The 17,421-nt window shown below is 41.9% G+C and overlaps 1 protein-coding gene across 1 annotated transcript in view; it reads right to left on the bottom strand.

Annotated features, from left to right (window-relative positions):
- The window catches only part of NSMAF (neutral sphingomyelinase activation associated factor), a 135,477-nt gene that overhangs the window by 87,146 nt on the left and 30,910 nt on the right, over positions 1-17,421 (bottom strand). The window contains exons 7-10 of the mRNA XM_073583956.1: positions 10,260-10,331; positions 8,363-8,410; positions 8,231-8,283; positions 3,987-4,116 (exon numbers count right to left, since the gene is read on the bottom strand). Coding sequence (XP_073440057.1) covers positions 3,987-4,116; positions 8,231-8,283; positions 8,363-8,410; positions 10,260-10,331 — 303 coding nt within the window. The remainder of the gene's footprint in view (positions 1-3,986; positions 4,117-8,230; positions 8,284-8,362; positions 8,411-10,259; positions 10,332-17,421) is intronic.

Below are 17,421 nucleotides of genomic sequence, written 5' to 3'. Positions count from 1 at the left end.
ATGACAGCGCAACAAACACCCGGTGTTCGGGCAGACAAACCTGAACAGTAACAGACTTTCTGGAGACATCCATGTTCTGTGTCCGTGCCCGAACAGTAGGTGTTCGGTACGGACGCCAAACTTTACTGTTCGGGTTCACTCATCTTTAGTAAACATTTGTGGGGGGGAAAAAAAAAAATATCTTAAAATTAGCAGCTCTGTCACTTATGTTTTTACCTTTAATGCTTTTCATTTGCTATAAAAATAAGCGTTGTTAACTGTATTCTGTAGGACAGAAGGATTATGGCAACACCAAGTTTATACAGCTTTATGTTTTATTACTTTTGTGGAATAAATGCAACTGTTGAAGAAAATCCTTTTGTGACGCTATATTCTGATGGCCATAAAATTACATATACATACATTATATCTCTATCTAATTCATCACTTTTTGGAGGTGAAAATAACAAAAAAGAAAGTTGTTGGATTTTTAAAAACAGTTCACCATTCACATGGTAACAGAAAAAAAAAAAAAAAAACAAAGGTCTCCATATTCCAAAACCCACAGCCTTTTGTTTTTATTTTCAGTGGACAGTGTGTTTGGTTTTATGTGGGACAAGTTGTAATTTTCATGTGTGCCACTTTTGATCTTATTTCATTTTTTGTGATATAGGATGTACAAAAAAAAAAAAAAAAAAAACAAACAAAAAAAAACACACAGCAATTCTTCCAATATTGTCTCTTTCTTTCTGTGGTGTTCACTGTGCAGAAGAAACCACAACACAGTTTCATGATACAGCGCATTAGGCAGGTGTTTTTTGGGGGAAGGTCCTGGTCTTTCTTCCATATTAAACAACTTTTCATTAGTATAACAGGTAGTTGTCCTTTTTTTTTTACTTTTGTAAAAATGTAAGTAAATTATATTTTATACATTTTACATTTACTAAGTGTGCCAAGAGGGAAATTAATCTTAGCCTGTCCCTCAGGATCTATAAAGCTATGGTCCAATGCAGACCCAGTGGGCATTTTTAGGCCTCCCTCTGTCAACTCCTCAAATGTTGTGGCAAGTATTGACCGTAGTGTAGGTGGCACGCTGTTGTGATTGGACTAGTTACAGTCCCAGCAGTTGCAGCGAGAGTTAAGCCATTTTTCACATCTGGCTCCTGCTGACCCAAGCCCAACTCCTTGGCCCATGCCATGCCTGGGAGCACCAGGTCACTCTACTTCGAAGTTTGTTCCATCACAGAAAGTGCTATCCTCCCCTCTCTAGGTCAACACATGACAAGTAATGTGTATGAAGAATGACTGTCTGCCCGACTGACCACATTAACCAGACTACTTTTTCATCACTGATGATGCAGAATCATAGAATCGTAGAGTTGGAAGGGACCTCCTGGGCCATCTGGTCCAACCCCCTGCTCAAAGCAGGATTCGCTAAATCATCCCAGTCAGATATCTGTCCAGCCTCTGTTTGAAGACTTACATTGAAGGAGAACTCACCACTTCTCGTGGCAGCCTGTTCCACTCATTGATCACTCTGTCAAAAAGTTTTTTTCTAATATCTAATCTGTGTCTCCTCCCATTCAGTTTCATCCCATTGCTTCTAGTCTTTCCTTGTGCAAATGAGAATAAAGTTGATCCTTCTACAATGTGACAGCCCTTTAGATATTTGTAGACAGCTATTAAGTCTCCTCTCAGTCTTCTCTTTTGCAAACTAAACATTCCCAAATCCTGCAACCTTTCCTCATAAGTCAGGTTTTGCAGACCGGTCACCATTCTGGTCGCTCTTTTCTGAACTTGCTCCAGTTTGTTGTTGTCTTTTTTAAAGTGTGGTGCCCAAAACTGGACACAATATTCCAGATGAGGTCTGACCAAAGAGGAGTAGAGGGCAATAATGACTTCACGTGATCTAGACTGTATGCTTCTGTTAATACATCCTAGAATTGCATTTGCCTTTTTTGCTGCTGCATCACACTGTTGACTCATATTCAGTCTGTGATCTATTAGTATACCCAAGTCTTTTTCACATGTGCTGTTGCTTAGCCCTATTCCTCCCATTCTGTATATTCTTTTTTCATTTTTATTGCCCAGATGTAGTACTTTGCATTTTTCCCTATTAAAAACCATTCTGTTAGTTGCTGCCCACTGCTCCAGTTTATTTATATCTTTTTGAATCCTCTCTCTCTTCTCTAGTATTAGCTATCCCTCCTAGCTTTGTGTCATCAGTAAATTTAATCAGTTTAGACAGAGACAGAGGTGGGCTGGCTTATCAATTGAAATGGACAGAAAGACAGCTCCATTCATATACCGTACAGACCAAAAGTTTGGACACACCTTGTCATTCAAAGCGTTTTCTTTATTTTCATGACTATGAATATTGTAGATTCACTCTGAAGGCATCAAAACTATGAATTAACACATGTGGAATTATATAATTAACAAAAAAGTGTGAAACAACTGAAAATATGTCTTATATTCTAGGTTCTTCAAAGTAGCCACCTTTTGCTTTGATTACTGCTTTGCACACTCTTGGCATTCTCTTGATGAGCTTCAAGAGGTTGTCACCGGAAATGGTCTTCCAACAGTCTTGAAGGAGTTCCCAGAGATGCTTCGCACTTGTTGGCCCTTTTGCCTTCACTCTGCGGTCCAGCTCACCCCAAACCATCTCGATTGGGTTCAGGTCTGGTGACTGTGGAGGCCAGGTCATCTGGCGTAGCACCCCATCACTCTCCTTCTTGGTCAAATAGCCCTTACACATCCTGGAGGTGTGTATGGGGTCATTGTCCTGTTAAAAAATAAACGGTCCAACTAAATGCAAACCAGATGGAATAGCATGCCACTGCAAGATGCTGTGGTAGCCATGCTGGTCCAGTATGTCTTCAATTTTGAATAAATCCCCAACAGTGTCACCAGCAACGCACCCCCACACCATCACATCTCCTCCTCCATGCTTCACGGTGGGAACTAGGCATGTAGAGTCCATCCGTTCATTTTTTCTGCGTCGCACAAAGACACGGTGGTTGGAACCAAAGACCTCAAATTTGGACTCATCAGACCAAAGCACAGATTTCCACTGGTCTAATGTCCATTCCTTGTGTTCTTTAGCCCAAACAAGTCTCTTCTGCTTGTTGCCTGTCCTTAGCAGTGGTTTCCTAGCAGCTATTTTACCATGAAGGCCTGCTGCACAAAGTCTCCTCTTAACAGTTGTTGTAGAGATGTGTCTGCTGCTAGAACTCTGTGTGGCATTGACATGGTCTCTAATCTGAGCTGCTGTTAACCTGCGATTTCTGAGGCTGGTGACTCGGATGAACTTATCCTCCGTAGCAGAGGTGACTCTCTTTGTCTTCCTTTCCTGAGGCGGTCCTCATGTGAGCCAGTTTCTTTGTAGCGCTTGATGGTTTTTGCCACTGTGCTTGGGGACACTTTCAAAGTTTTACCAATTTTTTGGACTGACTGACCTTCATTTCTTAAAGTAATGATGTCCACTCATTTTTCTTTACTTAGCTGCTTTTTTCTTGCCATAATACAAATTCTACCAGTCTATTCAGTAGGACTATGAGCTGTGTATCCACCAGACTTCTGCACAACACAACTGATGGTCCAAACCCCATTTATAAAGCAAGAAATCCCACTCATTAAACCTGACAGGGCACACCTGTGAAGTGAAAACCATTTCCGGGGACTACCTCTTGAAGTTCATCAAGAGAATGCCAAGAGAGTGCAAAGCAGTAATCAAAGCAAAAGGTGGCTACTTTAAAGAACCTAGAATATAAGACATATTTTCAGTTGTTTCACACTTTTGTGTTAATTATATAGTTCCACATGTGTTAACTCATAGTTTTGATGCTTTCAGAGTGAATCTACAATTTTCATAGTCATGAAAATAAAGAAAACTCTTTCAATGAGAAGGTGTGTCCAAACTTTTGGTCTGTACTGTACATCATTTGTCACATGGTGGGAAGTGTCAGTTCTGCATCAGAAGTTAAAAAAATAAAGCAATTTCTTACTGGGTATCCATTTAAAGGCTGGAAATAGAGATATTTATCTGTGATGCACACATGGCCCGGGTTGGAGACCAGCGGTGTTATCATCTCGGCTTCACATTCCATGATCCATTTCTCACACACACTCTGAAAGCTGACAGATTTAAGAAAAGCATCAGAAAAAAAAAAAAAAAATCGATCTTATAGAAGACCTGTTAAAAAAAAAATGGAGTTAAACAACTTGTAAAAATCCAAGCTACCCTGACTCTACTACTTTCTTCCGTTTTGCACATTCACATTTGTTTCTTCTAGAGCTCAGTATGTGAAATAGCTGCTTGCAGGCCAACTGGGCGTTTCTTCAGAAACATCTGAGGACAAATACAGTCACCTCTTCCATATGCTGCTAATCACAGTTCAGCAGCTGATACAGTGGCTTGTGAAAGTATTCACTCCTTTGGCTTGCAACCTATTTTGTTACATTACCACCTGTGTGCAATCTAAGTGTCACATGGTCTGTCAGTATACACAGACCTCTCCTGACAGGTCATAGAGACTGCACCATTAAGCAGGAGGTACCACTGCCCGAACACCATGAAGATCAAAGAAATATTCAAATAAGTCAGGGACAAGGTTGTTGAGAAGTAAAAGTCAGGGTTGGGTTATAAAAAAAAAAAAAAAAAAAAAAAAAAAAAAAAAAAAAAGAACTCAAATTGGTGATGATCCCCAGGAGCACCATCAAATCCATTATCATCAAATGGAAAGAACATGGCACCACAAACCTGTCAAGAGAGGGTGCCCACCAAAACTCTCAGCCCGGGCAAGGAGGGCATTAATCAGAGAGGCAGCATAAAGACAAAAAGATAACCATGAAGGAGCTGCAGAGTTCCCAAGCAGTGATTCAGACTGGAGCATCTGTCCATGTGACCACAATAAACCGAACACTCCATAAAAGAGGTGGCCTTTATAGAAGAGTGGGAAGAAAAAAGCATCTAATTACATATAAAAATTGTAAGGCTTGTTTTGAGTTTGCCAACAGACATGTGGAAGAGTCCCCAGATGTAAAGGGGAAGGTGCTGTGGTCATATGAGAAAGAAATTTAACTTTTTGGCCACCAATGTAAATGCTATGTCTGGTGCCAAACCAACACAGCTCATCACTAGACATGAGCGAACATGGTCGGCTAGCTCCTTATTCAGCAAGCTCTAGCGCTTACTGAAGAAGCTGTAGCGGGAAGCTGGATACCTAGAGACCTTCCGATAATCAGGTGTCCGGCGCCACAGCTGCATGTGTCATGGCTGTGTGACAGTCACAACACATGCATGGAGAGCCTGTGTGTTGTGACTGTCACACAGTGACACACGCAGCTGCAGCGCCAGACACCTGATTGAGAGCGCTCCCCAGGCATCTGGGTTCCTGCTGAAGCTTCTTCGGTAAGAGCTATAGCTTGCCGAATAAGGAGGGAGCTGATGATGTTCGCTCATCTCTACTCATCATTCCCAAGAACACCATACCCATAGTGAAACATGGCGGTGGCAGCATCATGCTTTTGGAATGTTTTTTGGCAGCAGGGACAGGGAAAATGGTCCAAGTTGAGTAAAAAAATTGATTGTGCGAAATACAGAGATATTCCAGTAAAAACTGTTTATCAGCACTTTGAAACTGGGATGGACATTCACCTTCCAACAAGACAATTAAACAAAGCATACTACTAAAGCAACACTCAAATGGTTTAAGGTGAAACATGTAAATGTTTTGGAGTGGCCTAGTCAAAGCTCAGACTAAGATCCAATGGAAAATCTGTGGTAAGACTTGAAGATTTCTGTTCACCAGAGGAAACATCTAACTTGAAGGAGCTGGAGCTTTTTTGCTTTGAGGAATAAGCAAAAATCCCAATGGCAAGATATGGAAAGTTCATAGAGACTTATCTAACATGGCTTGCAGCTGTAATTGCCACAAAAAGGAGGCTCTACAAAGTACTGATTTTAGGGGGTGGGGATTACCGTAGTTATGCACACTAAAGTTTTCAGTTATTTATAGGTTGTTTGCTTCATAATAAAAAAGAAAAAAAAGTAAAAAGGTTCACAGCTGCAGGAATATTTTTACAAAGACTAATGCAAACCCTTCAAAAAAAAAAAAAAACACACACATGTGAAATTCCAGGTTGTGTGGTGGAAAAAAACCCCCACATAAAATGCCAAGGAGGAGAATACTTTCACAAGCCACTGTAAGGCTAGTTTCACACTTGCGTTTTTTTGCACTGCGCCTCGTGCGCATACCAAACCCATGCAAAAAACGCACTATGCGTTTTGCATGCGTTTGCTGTTTTTTTGCGCATGCGATTTAACCAGTTTTTCACCATGTTAACTGAAAAAACGCATGCGATTTTAAACGCATGCGTGCGCATGTCCTATCGCACGCGTGCGTTCCCATAGACTGTAATGCTGTTTTTCACGCATTCGTTTTTTTGAGACAGGTCGTACTGACCAAAAATGCAATAGGCTGCGTCCGGCGCGCCTAGGCGCACACTACAAAAAAACTCATGCGCACAAAAACGCATACGAACACATGCATAAGGTGCAGCGCTAAAAAAATGCAAGTGTGAAGCCAGCCTAAGACTGCTAAACTTCTGAATCAGGTGCTGAGCAGTAACTGGCAGGGAGTTGAGGGGAGGGGTAAAAGTGCACACCACAGAGAAGACTCTGAAGAAATGCCCAGTTGGATTGCAAAGCAGAGATTTCACATACTGCTCTCCAAAAGAATTAAATGGGAATATACAACTTACAAAATCATGGGAGCTCAGGGAATTATTCCAGGTTATTTAAGCGCCATTTCTTTGAGAAAGTAGCAGGTCTTCCAAATATGAGAGCATACATGTTCTACAAATGCATATTACAGCTAGAGCAGCATGCATTAACTATAGCTAAATGCTTGAACAATAGAATCTACATTGTACCTGCTAAAACCACTATTTCCTATAGATAAACTCAAACTGTCAGTCCAGCTCTCAGGAGACAATGAAGGTAACAAATGGTGAAGGTTATGTTCTGAGTGCCAGAATACAGCCCTCTGAGCGACAATAGGGCTGACACTAGCAGCTAGAAGCAAGCTACTAAACACTGGCAGGGGACATCTAAAGAACCAACGACTGAGCTGAGCTTACCAGAGAAAGATTGCTCACAGTTACCACTCACATGTATTCAAGAGGCTTTTTTTGACTGGGGGCATGATGGAGACAATCATAATGCCTCTGGTACCAAAATCATCAAGTTTAACTGATTAAGAAAAAAAAAATGAGTTGGCGGTGTTGCACATTACCATCTCACGGTGCAATCTTATGCAATATCTGTATGGTATTCTTTTCAAAGACATCAGGAACCAAAGCATTGTAGGAGCTATAATGGAGAGTAGCTAACAAACGGCAGCTCTCATGTGCCAGACGTCTGAACGGCAGCCGGTAATACTACATTTCCTCTACAGTGCAGGGAAAATACATTGCCAAGAAGGGGTCAGAAATGTATCGACTACAATCTGAAAAGTGATTGCGTTTGTGCAAGCTCATAAAAAGGGACCCATCAGCAGATTTATGCTGTCCAAACCACAGGGAGCACCAATAGACCTCACCTCATCATAAAATACACTTTATTCTGTAAGCGCTGCAGAAACAAGGGGAAAAGTCAGATGGGGCCGCTCAGCGGACATCTTGCCGTGCCCAGCCTTGCCCCAATCACATAGTTTGTACCACTTGCGTAAAACAAAAAAAGTTACAAGCCCAGATCAATTCCTCCCAATTTTTGAAACGAGGATGCATGAATGACTAATTGTGCCACAAAAGTGACAAATTACGACAGAAATGTACACCCTATCCTGAAACATGCATCCTACTAGGGAAGCCTTTATCTAGGCTGGCAAGCAAAACGCAATCTTAGTAAATTGGGGGCCTCAGATTTCTAAGACACCGCAACAATTTATTGTAATGAGGGATCATGGAGGAGATTTGTCATGCTGCCCGCAGATAGGGAAGCATGAATTTGCTGACAGGTTCCTTTTGAATACTGGTTTTGAGGGCATCAGTTTTGGCATCTGTTTATAAAATGTTGAAAAATATTTGCGATTTTTTAAATTTGAAAGACGATTTCATTGATCTAAGAAGCAATAAAGTATACTATACTTATGATCAAATTATCAATATTGATCCCTATGTGTCTGGCGTACGTGACTCTTCAGCTGCTTTTATACATCTTCAAGTAGGTGCCCATACTTTCACTAACCTGTTTTTATCGAACGATGCCCTTGCCAAACGAGACTGCAGAATAGCAGTAATCTGGTATCGAAAGAGAAAACAAGTTATATAAAGAAAACTAGAGAATTTATTAAGTTAAAACAGAAAATTAATCCAGTACCATCGCTGTCTGATCTCCAAGTTTTTCTAGACGAGAAGCTCTTTGAAGCTGTAAAACGAAAAAAAATAATCAGCCTAGATGTTCCTATGAAAGTACAGACACTTCCTGTACGCAGTCACTCACAGATCTAATGATACGGATAATTACGTAATGAAAAATATTAGTGTCTCAGTTACTCTTGCAGAGTGGAAAGAAACATCCCCCATCTCAGAAGTACATGAGATTTTTGTTGGCAGACCCCGATAATGTAATAAGAAGATGGGGTAGCTACCATCAAGAAGGTCTCATTTCAAATGCAAACAAACTGCAAAAGCTAAAAAGCATACCCCATACTATATTCTCTTCAGAATATAAAAAAATTAAAAAAAAATAAACAATTTTAAAAGCAGAATTAACCAGGAATTAACTCCTTCACGACCTATGATGTTTATATAAGTTGTGTCCTGGCATCCTGGTGCCAGAGCCCACATCTTTTCCAGCAAATGACAGCTGATCTGATCAGCTGTCATGTGCCCCCAACCGCCACGGATGGAACTGCGATCCACCCGCGGCTGTTAACATGTTAAATGCCGCTGTCAATCTGACACATAGCAGATCAATTCTGCTACACACAGTAGAGCTGAAGCTCTGCTACATGCAGCATAAACTATCAGACCATAGCAGCTTCAAGTCTCTTGAGGAGACTACTGAAGCAATTAAATAAGTTTTCAAAATTAATATATAAAAAAAAGTTCAAATCATCCCCCTTTTGCCCCCCAAAAAAAAAAAAAAAAAAAAACCATTTGGTACTGCTGCTTTCAGAAAATCGCAATCAAAATATAAAAATCTGATCGGTAAAGGGCGCAACAAGGAAAAAAAAAAACTGAAACGTTAGAATTACGGTAGCTTTTTTTGGTTGCCGCAAGATTGCAATAAAATGCAATAACAGGTGATCAAAAGACAATACCTACCTCAAAACGATATGAACAACAACATCAGCTCGGTGTGCAAAAAACAACCCTCACCCAGCCTCAGATACCGAAAAATGGAGACGCGGAAAATGGCATTTATTTAACTTTGGATTTTTTTTTCCAGCACTTAAATAATAAAAGAACTTAGACATGTTTGGTATCTGTGAACAGATAATGACCTGGACAATCATAATAGCAGGTCAGTTTTAGCATTTAGTGAATATGGTTATGAATTTAAAAAAAAAAAAATTGATGAAATTGCAAAATGTAGTGTAATTTCACACACTTTTTTGTACCCATTTTCCAGTACATGGTAAAATCAATGGTGTCATTCAAAAGTACAACTCATCCCGCAAAAAACAAGCCCTCACACACCAATATTGACAGAAGAATAAAAATGTTATAGCTGCGGGGAAAAATGAAAACGGAAAATGCCAAGTTCGTGAAAGGGTTAAGAGTTTTTTTTTCTTTTACGTAGAGCCAATAATGTTATATAAAAAAAAATAATAATATTCATCTTTTAATTCCTTACATGTATAGTTCCAACATTTTGATGGTTCCAGGTTTATTTTGCTGCATGTCCACATGACTACTGCAGCCAATCACAGGACTTAGAGGTAAGGCCTGTATGTTTGGCTCAAGACCCCTAATGCAGGTGACTGGCAGCAGTGGTCACGTGGATGCACGAAATGCAATCACTTCAGCAGAGTAAACAACCAGCAGTGAACATTGGGAATCAAAAGGTAATAATTTATTTTACTTCATACAATTTCCTGGTGTAAAAAGAAAATAAAAACCCAGATTTTGCAATTATGTAAAGGAACATTGTATACGAGCCACATACATCACAGATCTATCTGTATATACACACACAAGCTCCTGGTGTTCACAACTATGCTTCTCATTAAAGAGCAATTCTGGTTCCTAGAGGAACTTTTAGATTATACCTGTAGAAGATTCTGTACAACATCATCCACCTTTCTAGAATCTTCCAGCTGAAAGAAAAAATGGCCTCCACCCTGAAAAAAGAACAGTGAATTAAATTATTTGCACAATATATTACACATTAGCATCGCAGGCTCTGGTTTATGAGGCTTCACCTACAGCCTGGGAGTGCTCCTGTCCCAGGCCACAAAAACAAACAGCGGTGATGAAATAGAAGGAATATGGATGTCCTCACTACCGCACTCTTCTTCTTGGCCCCATTCATACTTGCAAAGTTAGGAATGTTGTTAGCACAAATACCCGACAGCAACATGAATCCAATGTGAAGATTCATCTTTACTTTTAGGGTTAATGAGATTCACCAAGTTCTTTTATTTTTTTACTTGTAAACCTTGGCAGCTTCTAAGGTGTCCTTAGTAGTCTGATATGATTTATTTTGCAAAGCAACAGTTTTAACGCAACCTCCATCATACACCAGTTAGAGTCTCCACCTCCATGGCTGGATACAACAATGAATTAGGCCGGGGGTCACACTTGCGAGAGTGTGATGCGAGAAACTCGAGCCAGTCTCACGTATCAATACCCGGCACTGCCAACGGTCCCAAGTGCTGGCGGCAGTGCCGGGTATTGATGAGCGAGTTAATCGCATCACACTCGCAAGTGTGACCCCGGCCTTAACCCCTTCACTACCAAGGGTGGTTTGCACGTTAACTTCCGGGCCAATTTTTACAATTCTGACCACTGTCCCTTTACGAGGTAATAACGCTGAAACGCTTCCATGGATCCCGGTGATTCTAACACTGTTTTCTCGTGACATATTGCACTTCATGTTAGTGGTAAAATTTCATTCAAATAACTTGCGTTTATTTGTGAAAAAAACAAATTTGGTGAAAATTTTGAAAATTTCGTAATTTACCAACTTTGAATTTTTATGCCCTTAAATCACAGAGATACGGCACACAAAAAACTTGATAAGTAACATTTCCCACATGTTTACTTTACATCAGCACAATTTTGGAACCAAAATTTTTTTTGTTAGGAAGTTGTAAGGGTTAAAAGATGACCAGCGATTTCTCATTTTTGCAACACCATTTTATTTTTACGGACCACATCACATTTGAAGCCACTTTGAGGGGTCTATATGATAGAAAATACCCAAAAGTGATACCATTCTAAAAACTGCTCCCCTTAAGGTGCTCAAAACCACATTCAAGAAGTTTATTAACCCTTCAGGTGCTTCACAGGAATTTTTTGAATATTAAAAAAAAAAAAAAAATAATAATAATGAACATTTAACTTCAGGTTCAATTTTATTTTACCAAAGGTAACAGGAGAAATTGGACTGCAAAAGTTATTGTGCAATTTGTCCTGAGTACGCTGATACCTGATATGTGTGTGGGGGGGGGGGGGGGGAAACCACTGTTTCGGTTCATGGCAGAGCTCAGAAAGGAAGGAGCGCCGTTTGACTTTTTCAATGCAAAATTGGCTGGAATCCAGATCGGACACCATGTCACGTTTGGAGAGCCCCTGATGTACCTAAACAGTGGAAACCCCCCACAAGTGACCCTATTTTGGACACTAGACCCCCCAAGGAACTTATTTAGATGTGTGGTGAGCACTTTGAACCCCCAATTCTTTATTTTCCTAAGGGTAACAGGAGAAATTGGACCACAAAAGTTGTTTTGCAATTTGTCCTGAATAGGATGTTACCCCATATGTGGGGGTAAAACACGGTTTGGGCGCATGGCAGAGCTTGGAAGGGAAGGAGCACCATTTGACTTTTTCAACGCAGAATTGGCCGGAATTGAGATCCGACGCCATGTTGCATTTGGAGAGCACCTGATGTGCCAAAACAGTAGAAACCCCCAATTCTAACTCCAACCCTAACCCAACACACCCTTAACCCTGATCCCAGCCCTAACCCTAATGGGAAAATGGAAATAAATACATTTTCTTTTAATGTTATTATTTTTTCCTTACTAAGGGGGTGATAACGGGGGGTTTGATTTACTATTTATGGCGGTTTTTATATTTGGCAGCTGTCACACGCTAAGGCCTGTTTCACACTTGCTTTTTTTTGCAGCGCGTTTTTCCCGCAAAAAAACGCATTGAAAAACGCATACAAAAGCATACAACTGCTGCGTTTTTTTCAAGCATTTTTATGAGCATGCATGAAAAAAACGCAGCGTTTTTATGCGTTTGTATGCGTTTTTAGTGCGTTTTTACCGCGTTTGCGTTTTTTTCCAACATTAGGTGGCCCCTCACACTAACCCAAACCATGACTTTACTAACCCTAACCCTGACCCTAACCCTTAACCAAACCATACTTAACCCTAACCCAAACCCTAACTAACCTTAACCCTAACCCTGACCCTAACCCTGACCCTAACCCTTAACCAAACCATACTTAACCCTAACCCTGACCCTAACCCTTAACCAAACCATACTTAACCCTAACCCTGACCCTAACCCTGACCCTAACCCTTAACCAAACCATACTTAACCCTAACCCTGACCCTTAACCAAACCATACTTAACCCTAACCCTGACCCTAACCCTGACGCTAACCCTTAACCAAACCATACTTAACCCTAACCCTGACCCTAACCCTTAACCAAACCATACTTAACCCTAACCCAAACCCTAACTAACCTTAACCCTAACCCTGACCCTAACCCTTAACCAAACCATACTTAACCCTAACCCTGACCCTAACCCTTAACCAAACCATACTTAACCCTAACCCTGACCCTGACGCTAACCCTAACCCGTAACCAAACCATACTTAACCCTAACCCTGACCCTGACGCTAACCCTAACCCTTAACCAAACCATACTTAACCCTAACCCTGACCCTAACCCTTAACCAAACCATACTTAACCCTAACCCTGACCCTAACCCTTAACCAAACCATACTTAACCCTAACCCTGACCCTGACGCTAACCCTAACCCGTAACCAAACCATACTTAACCCTAACCCTGACCCTAACCCTTAACCAAACCATACTTAACCCTAACCCTGACCCTAACCCTGACCCTAACCCTGACCCTAAACCAAACCATACTTAACCCTAACCCTGACCCTAAACCTGACCCTAACCCTGACCCTAACCCTTAACCAAACCATACTTAACCCTAACCCTGACCCTAACCCTTAACCAAACCATACTTAACCCTAACCCTGACCCTGACGCTAACCCTAACCCGTAACCAAACCATACTTAACCCTAACCCTGACCCTAACCCTTAACCAAACCATACTTAACCCTAACCCTGACCCTAACCCTAACCCTTAACCAAACCATACTTAACCCTAACCCTAACCCTTAACCAAACCATACTTAACCCTAACCCTGACCCTGACGCTAACCCTAACCCGTAACCAAACCATACTTAACCCTAACCCTGACCCTAACCCTTAACCAAACCATACTTAACCCTAACCCTGACCCTAACCCTTAACCAAACCATACTTAACCCTAACCCTGACCCTTAACCAAACCATACTTAACCCTAACCCTGACCCTGACGCTAACCCTAACCCGTAACCAAACCATACTTAACCCTAACCCTGACCCTAACCCTTAACCAAACCATACTTAACCCTAACCCTAACCCTGACCCTAAACCAAACCATACTTAACCCTAACCCTGACCCTAAACCTGACCCTAACCCTGACCCTAACCCTTAACCAAACCATACTTAACCCTAACCCTGACCCTAACCCTAACCCTAAACCCCCTTAACTAACCCTAACTTTACCCAAACCCCTAAATTCCATTGTCTAAACTAATGGTAAAAAAAAAACGCATGTGCAAAAAAACGCATACATAAGCATGCCAATGCGCACATATGCTCACCATAGACTTATAATGGGTGTCTTGCTGTAAAAAAACGCATTGCGCGCGCATGCGTTTTTTTGAGGCAAATCGGACGCACAAAAAATGCAACAAGTTGCATTTTGTGCGCCCGAGCGCATACCGCAAAAAAACGCATGCGCGGTAAAACGCGTACAAACGCATGTGTATGCGCACATAAGCGCATCCCATGCAAAGTATAGGAAAAAAAAACGCATGCGCTATTTAGCGCTAAATTACCGCGAAAAAAAACGCAAATGTGAAACCAGCCTAAAAGACGCTTTCTATTGTAAAAATAGTTTTTGCATCACCACATATTGAGAGCTATAATTTTTCCATATTTTGACCCACTGAGTCATGTGAGGTCTTATTTTTTGCGGGACGAGTTGACGTTTTTATTGGTACCATTTTCGGGCGGCACGTGACCTCTTTCGATCGCTTTTTATTCCGATTTTTGGGACGCAGAATGAACAAAAACCAGCGTTTCATGAATGTTTTGGGGGGTGCGTTTACACCGTTCCGCCTGCGGTAAAATTGATAAAGCAACTTTATTCTTCGGGTCAGTACAGTTACAGCGATACCTCATTTAGGTTGTTTTTTAATGTTTTGGCGCTTTTATGCAATGAAAACAATTTTATATAAAAAAATAATTATTTTTGCATCGCTTTATTCTGCGAGCAATAACTTATTTTTTTGCTGATGATGCTGCATGGCGGCTCTTTTTTTGCGGAACAAGATGACGTTGTCAGTGGTACCATGGATATTTATATGCGTCTTTTTGATCGCGCGTTATTGCACTTTTTGTTTGGCGGTATGATAAATCATTTTTTGCTTAGTTTATTTTTATTTTTTTAAGGGGTTCGCTGAAGGGGTTAACTAGTGGGACAGTTTTATAGGGCGGGTCGTTACGGACGCGGCGATACCAAATGTGTACTTTTATTGTTTTTTTTATTTCCAAAAAATGAATTAGGGAATTTTTTTTTTCTTTTTTAATTTAGCGATTTTTTAAAAATTATTTTTACTTTTTTTTTTTTTTTTTTTAACTTTATGACGTTGTCCCAGGGGGGACATACCTGTCATGTGACAGATCGCTGAACTGTATCAATACAAAAATGGTGGGGGGAACAAGAGGCGCAATAGTGCCCTATCACTAGTGACACTAGAAGTATGAGCGGTATAATACAGTTCCACTCACCTATTCCAGTTGTGTAACCCACAACTGGCTTGAGAGCATATCACAGAATCAGCTGCTGCAGGACCTCCACCAACCACTCGCACGTGGAAAAACCTTCAGAAAGTTGTGGGAAGCAGGGTGCGTTACAGTCCGCGCTGCCGAGATTCACAAATCACCTGGGATGCAAGATGTTGTAGCAGTGTACTCCTTTATTTCCTCCAACGCGTTTCGGCGCCCTTCCTGGCACCTTCCTCAGGGATATCCTGAGGAAGGTGCCAGGAAGGGCGCCGAAACGCGTTGGAGGAAATAAAGGAGTACACTGCTACAACATCTTGCATCCCAGGTGATTTGTGAATCTCGGCAGCGCGGACTGTAACACACCCTGCTTCCCACAACTTTCTGAAGATCGCTGAACTGTCACATCACAGATCACTGTGACAGATCAGCGATCTGTCACAGGCACTGCACAGGCTTTCCTCATGCCTGCGCTTTGCTGGCACTGAGAAAGCCAGCTCCCTGCAGGCCCCCGAAGGTCCCCGTCGCCATCTTGGATTCGGGGACCTGCAGGGATGGAGCCCTCCGCAGCAGCGCTGCACATTGCGCTGCTGTGGGGGCTCAGGGAAGCACAGAGGGAGCCCCCCCGCCGATGCTTCCCTTTAACCCCCGATACACCGCGATCGTGTTTGATCGCGGTGTGCAAGGGGTTAACGTGTCGGGGGCGGTCCGTGACTGCCCCTGACACCCGGCCGTGATCAGCGGCGCTCACCACGTGGGCGCCGTTGATCGCTGTGACGTACTATCCCGTGCCTGGGAATTAAGTCCCAGGGCACATGGACGGGATAGTACGTCACATGACAGAAAGGGGTTAAATGCAATGTCCGCACATAACATGTATCAGTGGTATGGCTGTAACTGTCCCTCAATAAAAAAAAAAAATAAAAAAAATTATACCTTTTTGTCTCCACACACAAAAAAAGGTATATTCTTTTATTGGGGGGACAAGCACCTACATAGCCATACTACTACATTCATTTTTAAAAAAACATGCTGGCAGGTGTCCTTTAAGATAGTCATCGCTGTAGAAAACGACATGGGCCGCACATCGAAAACTTGTACATTGATCAACTGCGGCTATGCAAAAATGTACAAAACTGAACACGAGGTTCTTAGATTATGATCACACTGTATAAAGCCCACTGTCATATCACAGAGAACCCTCAGTGGGTCCCTGACCTAAAAATCAGCATAGCCATGCTCCAACCACTGCCCCAGCAATGGTGCACCAGCATGGTGAGTGACCTGGTGCGCCATAGCACCCATGTTGCAAGGCTCAGCCACCATGACCCCAGGCGACCCCACCCCGCAGGCACAACACCAAGCAAAAAGCTTTTAAAATAAAAAAACACCACTTCACCCTTCCGCATGTTCTCAGAATGTGAGCCAAGAGGAAAAATAGACGGTATCCCTGTTGAAGTCTCCTGCTAATTAAAAACACCTGGGCCTTTAAGACAACCCTCGCTTATTTTAAGAGAATCTTGACAACATAAGCTTGCTGGGCGGAGACTTGCCCTTAGACGTGCCCCTATAAAGCAGCTAAAGGACACGGTACCATCGAAAAGGTAATTTTCAATGCACTGGAGAATGTTTATTGTCTCACCATACAGAAGGCATTTCTAAGCACCTACTCCTTTCAAATGACGCTTGCTGTACTCCAGAGATGTAGATCTCCTTGGCTTTATACACAGAGAACTGTATTTTTCGGACTATAAGACGCACTTTTTTCCCCCCCAAGAGTTTTTGGGGAAAATGGGGGTGCGTCTTATAGTCAGAATATACTTACAAATACTGTGGTGGGCGATTCTGCAGCAGTCCCGGTACGACGCTGCCGGGCAATGTTCACATTTTCTTCCCAGGCTGGTGCAGCAGGTTCGGCGGTGGTGCAATGGGGGCTCCACTGGCATTTTGTGAAAGCCTGGAGGCCCCACACATCTATTGCTGCGATTTGGGTGGCCTCCGAGAAAATGCTCAGATTGAGATCTTGACAACGAGATCTCGTCTCCCGAGATCTCAGGATGAGATCTTGTTGCCATGATCTCGGGATGGGATCTTGTTGCCATGATCTCAATCTGA

The sequence above is a fragment of the Dendrobates tinctorius genome, unplaced genomic scaffold, assembly GCF_039654945.1.
Source record: "Dendrobates tinctorius isolate UK_male_01 unplaced genomic scaffold, ASM3965494v1 ptg000082l, whole genome shotgun sequence".
NCBI lineage: Eukaryota > Metazoa > Chordata > Amphibia > Anura > Dendrobatidae > Dendrobates > Dendrobates tinctorius.
This window is presented reverse-complemented; position numbering and strand designations above follow the sequence as displayed.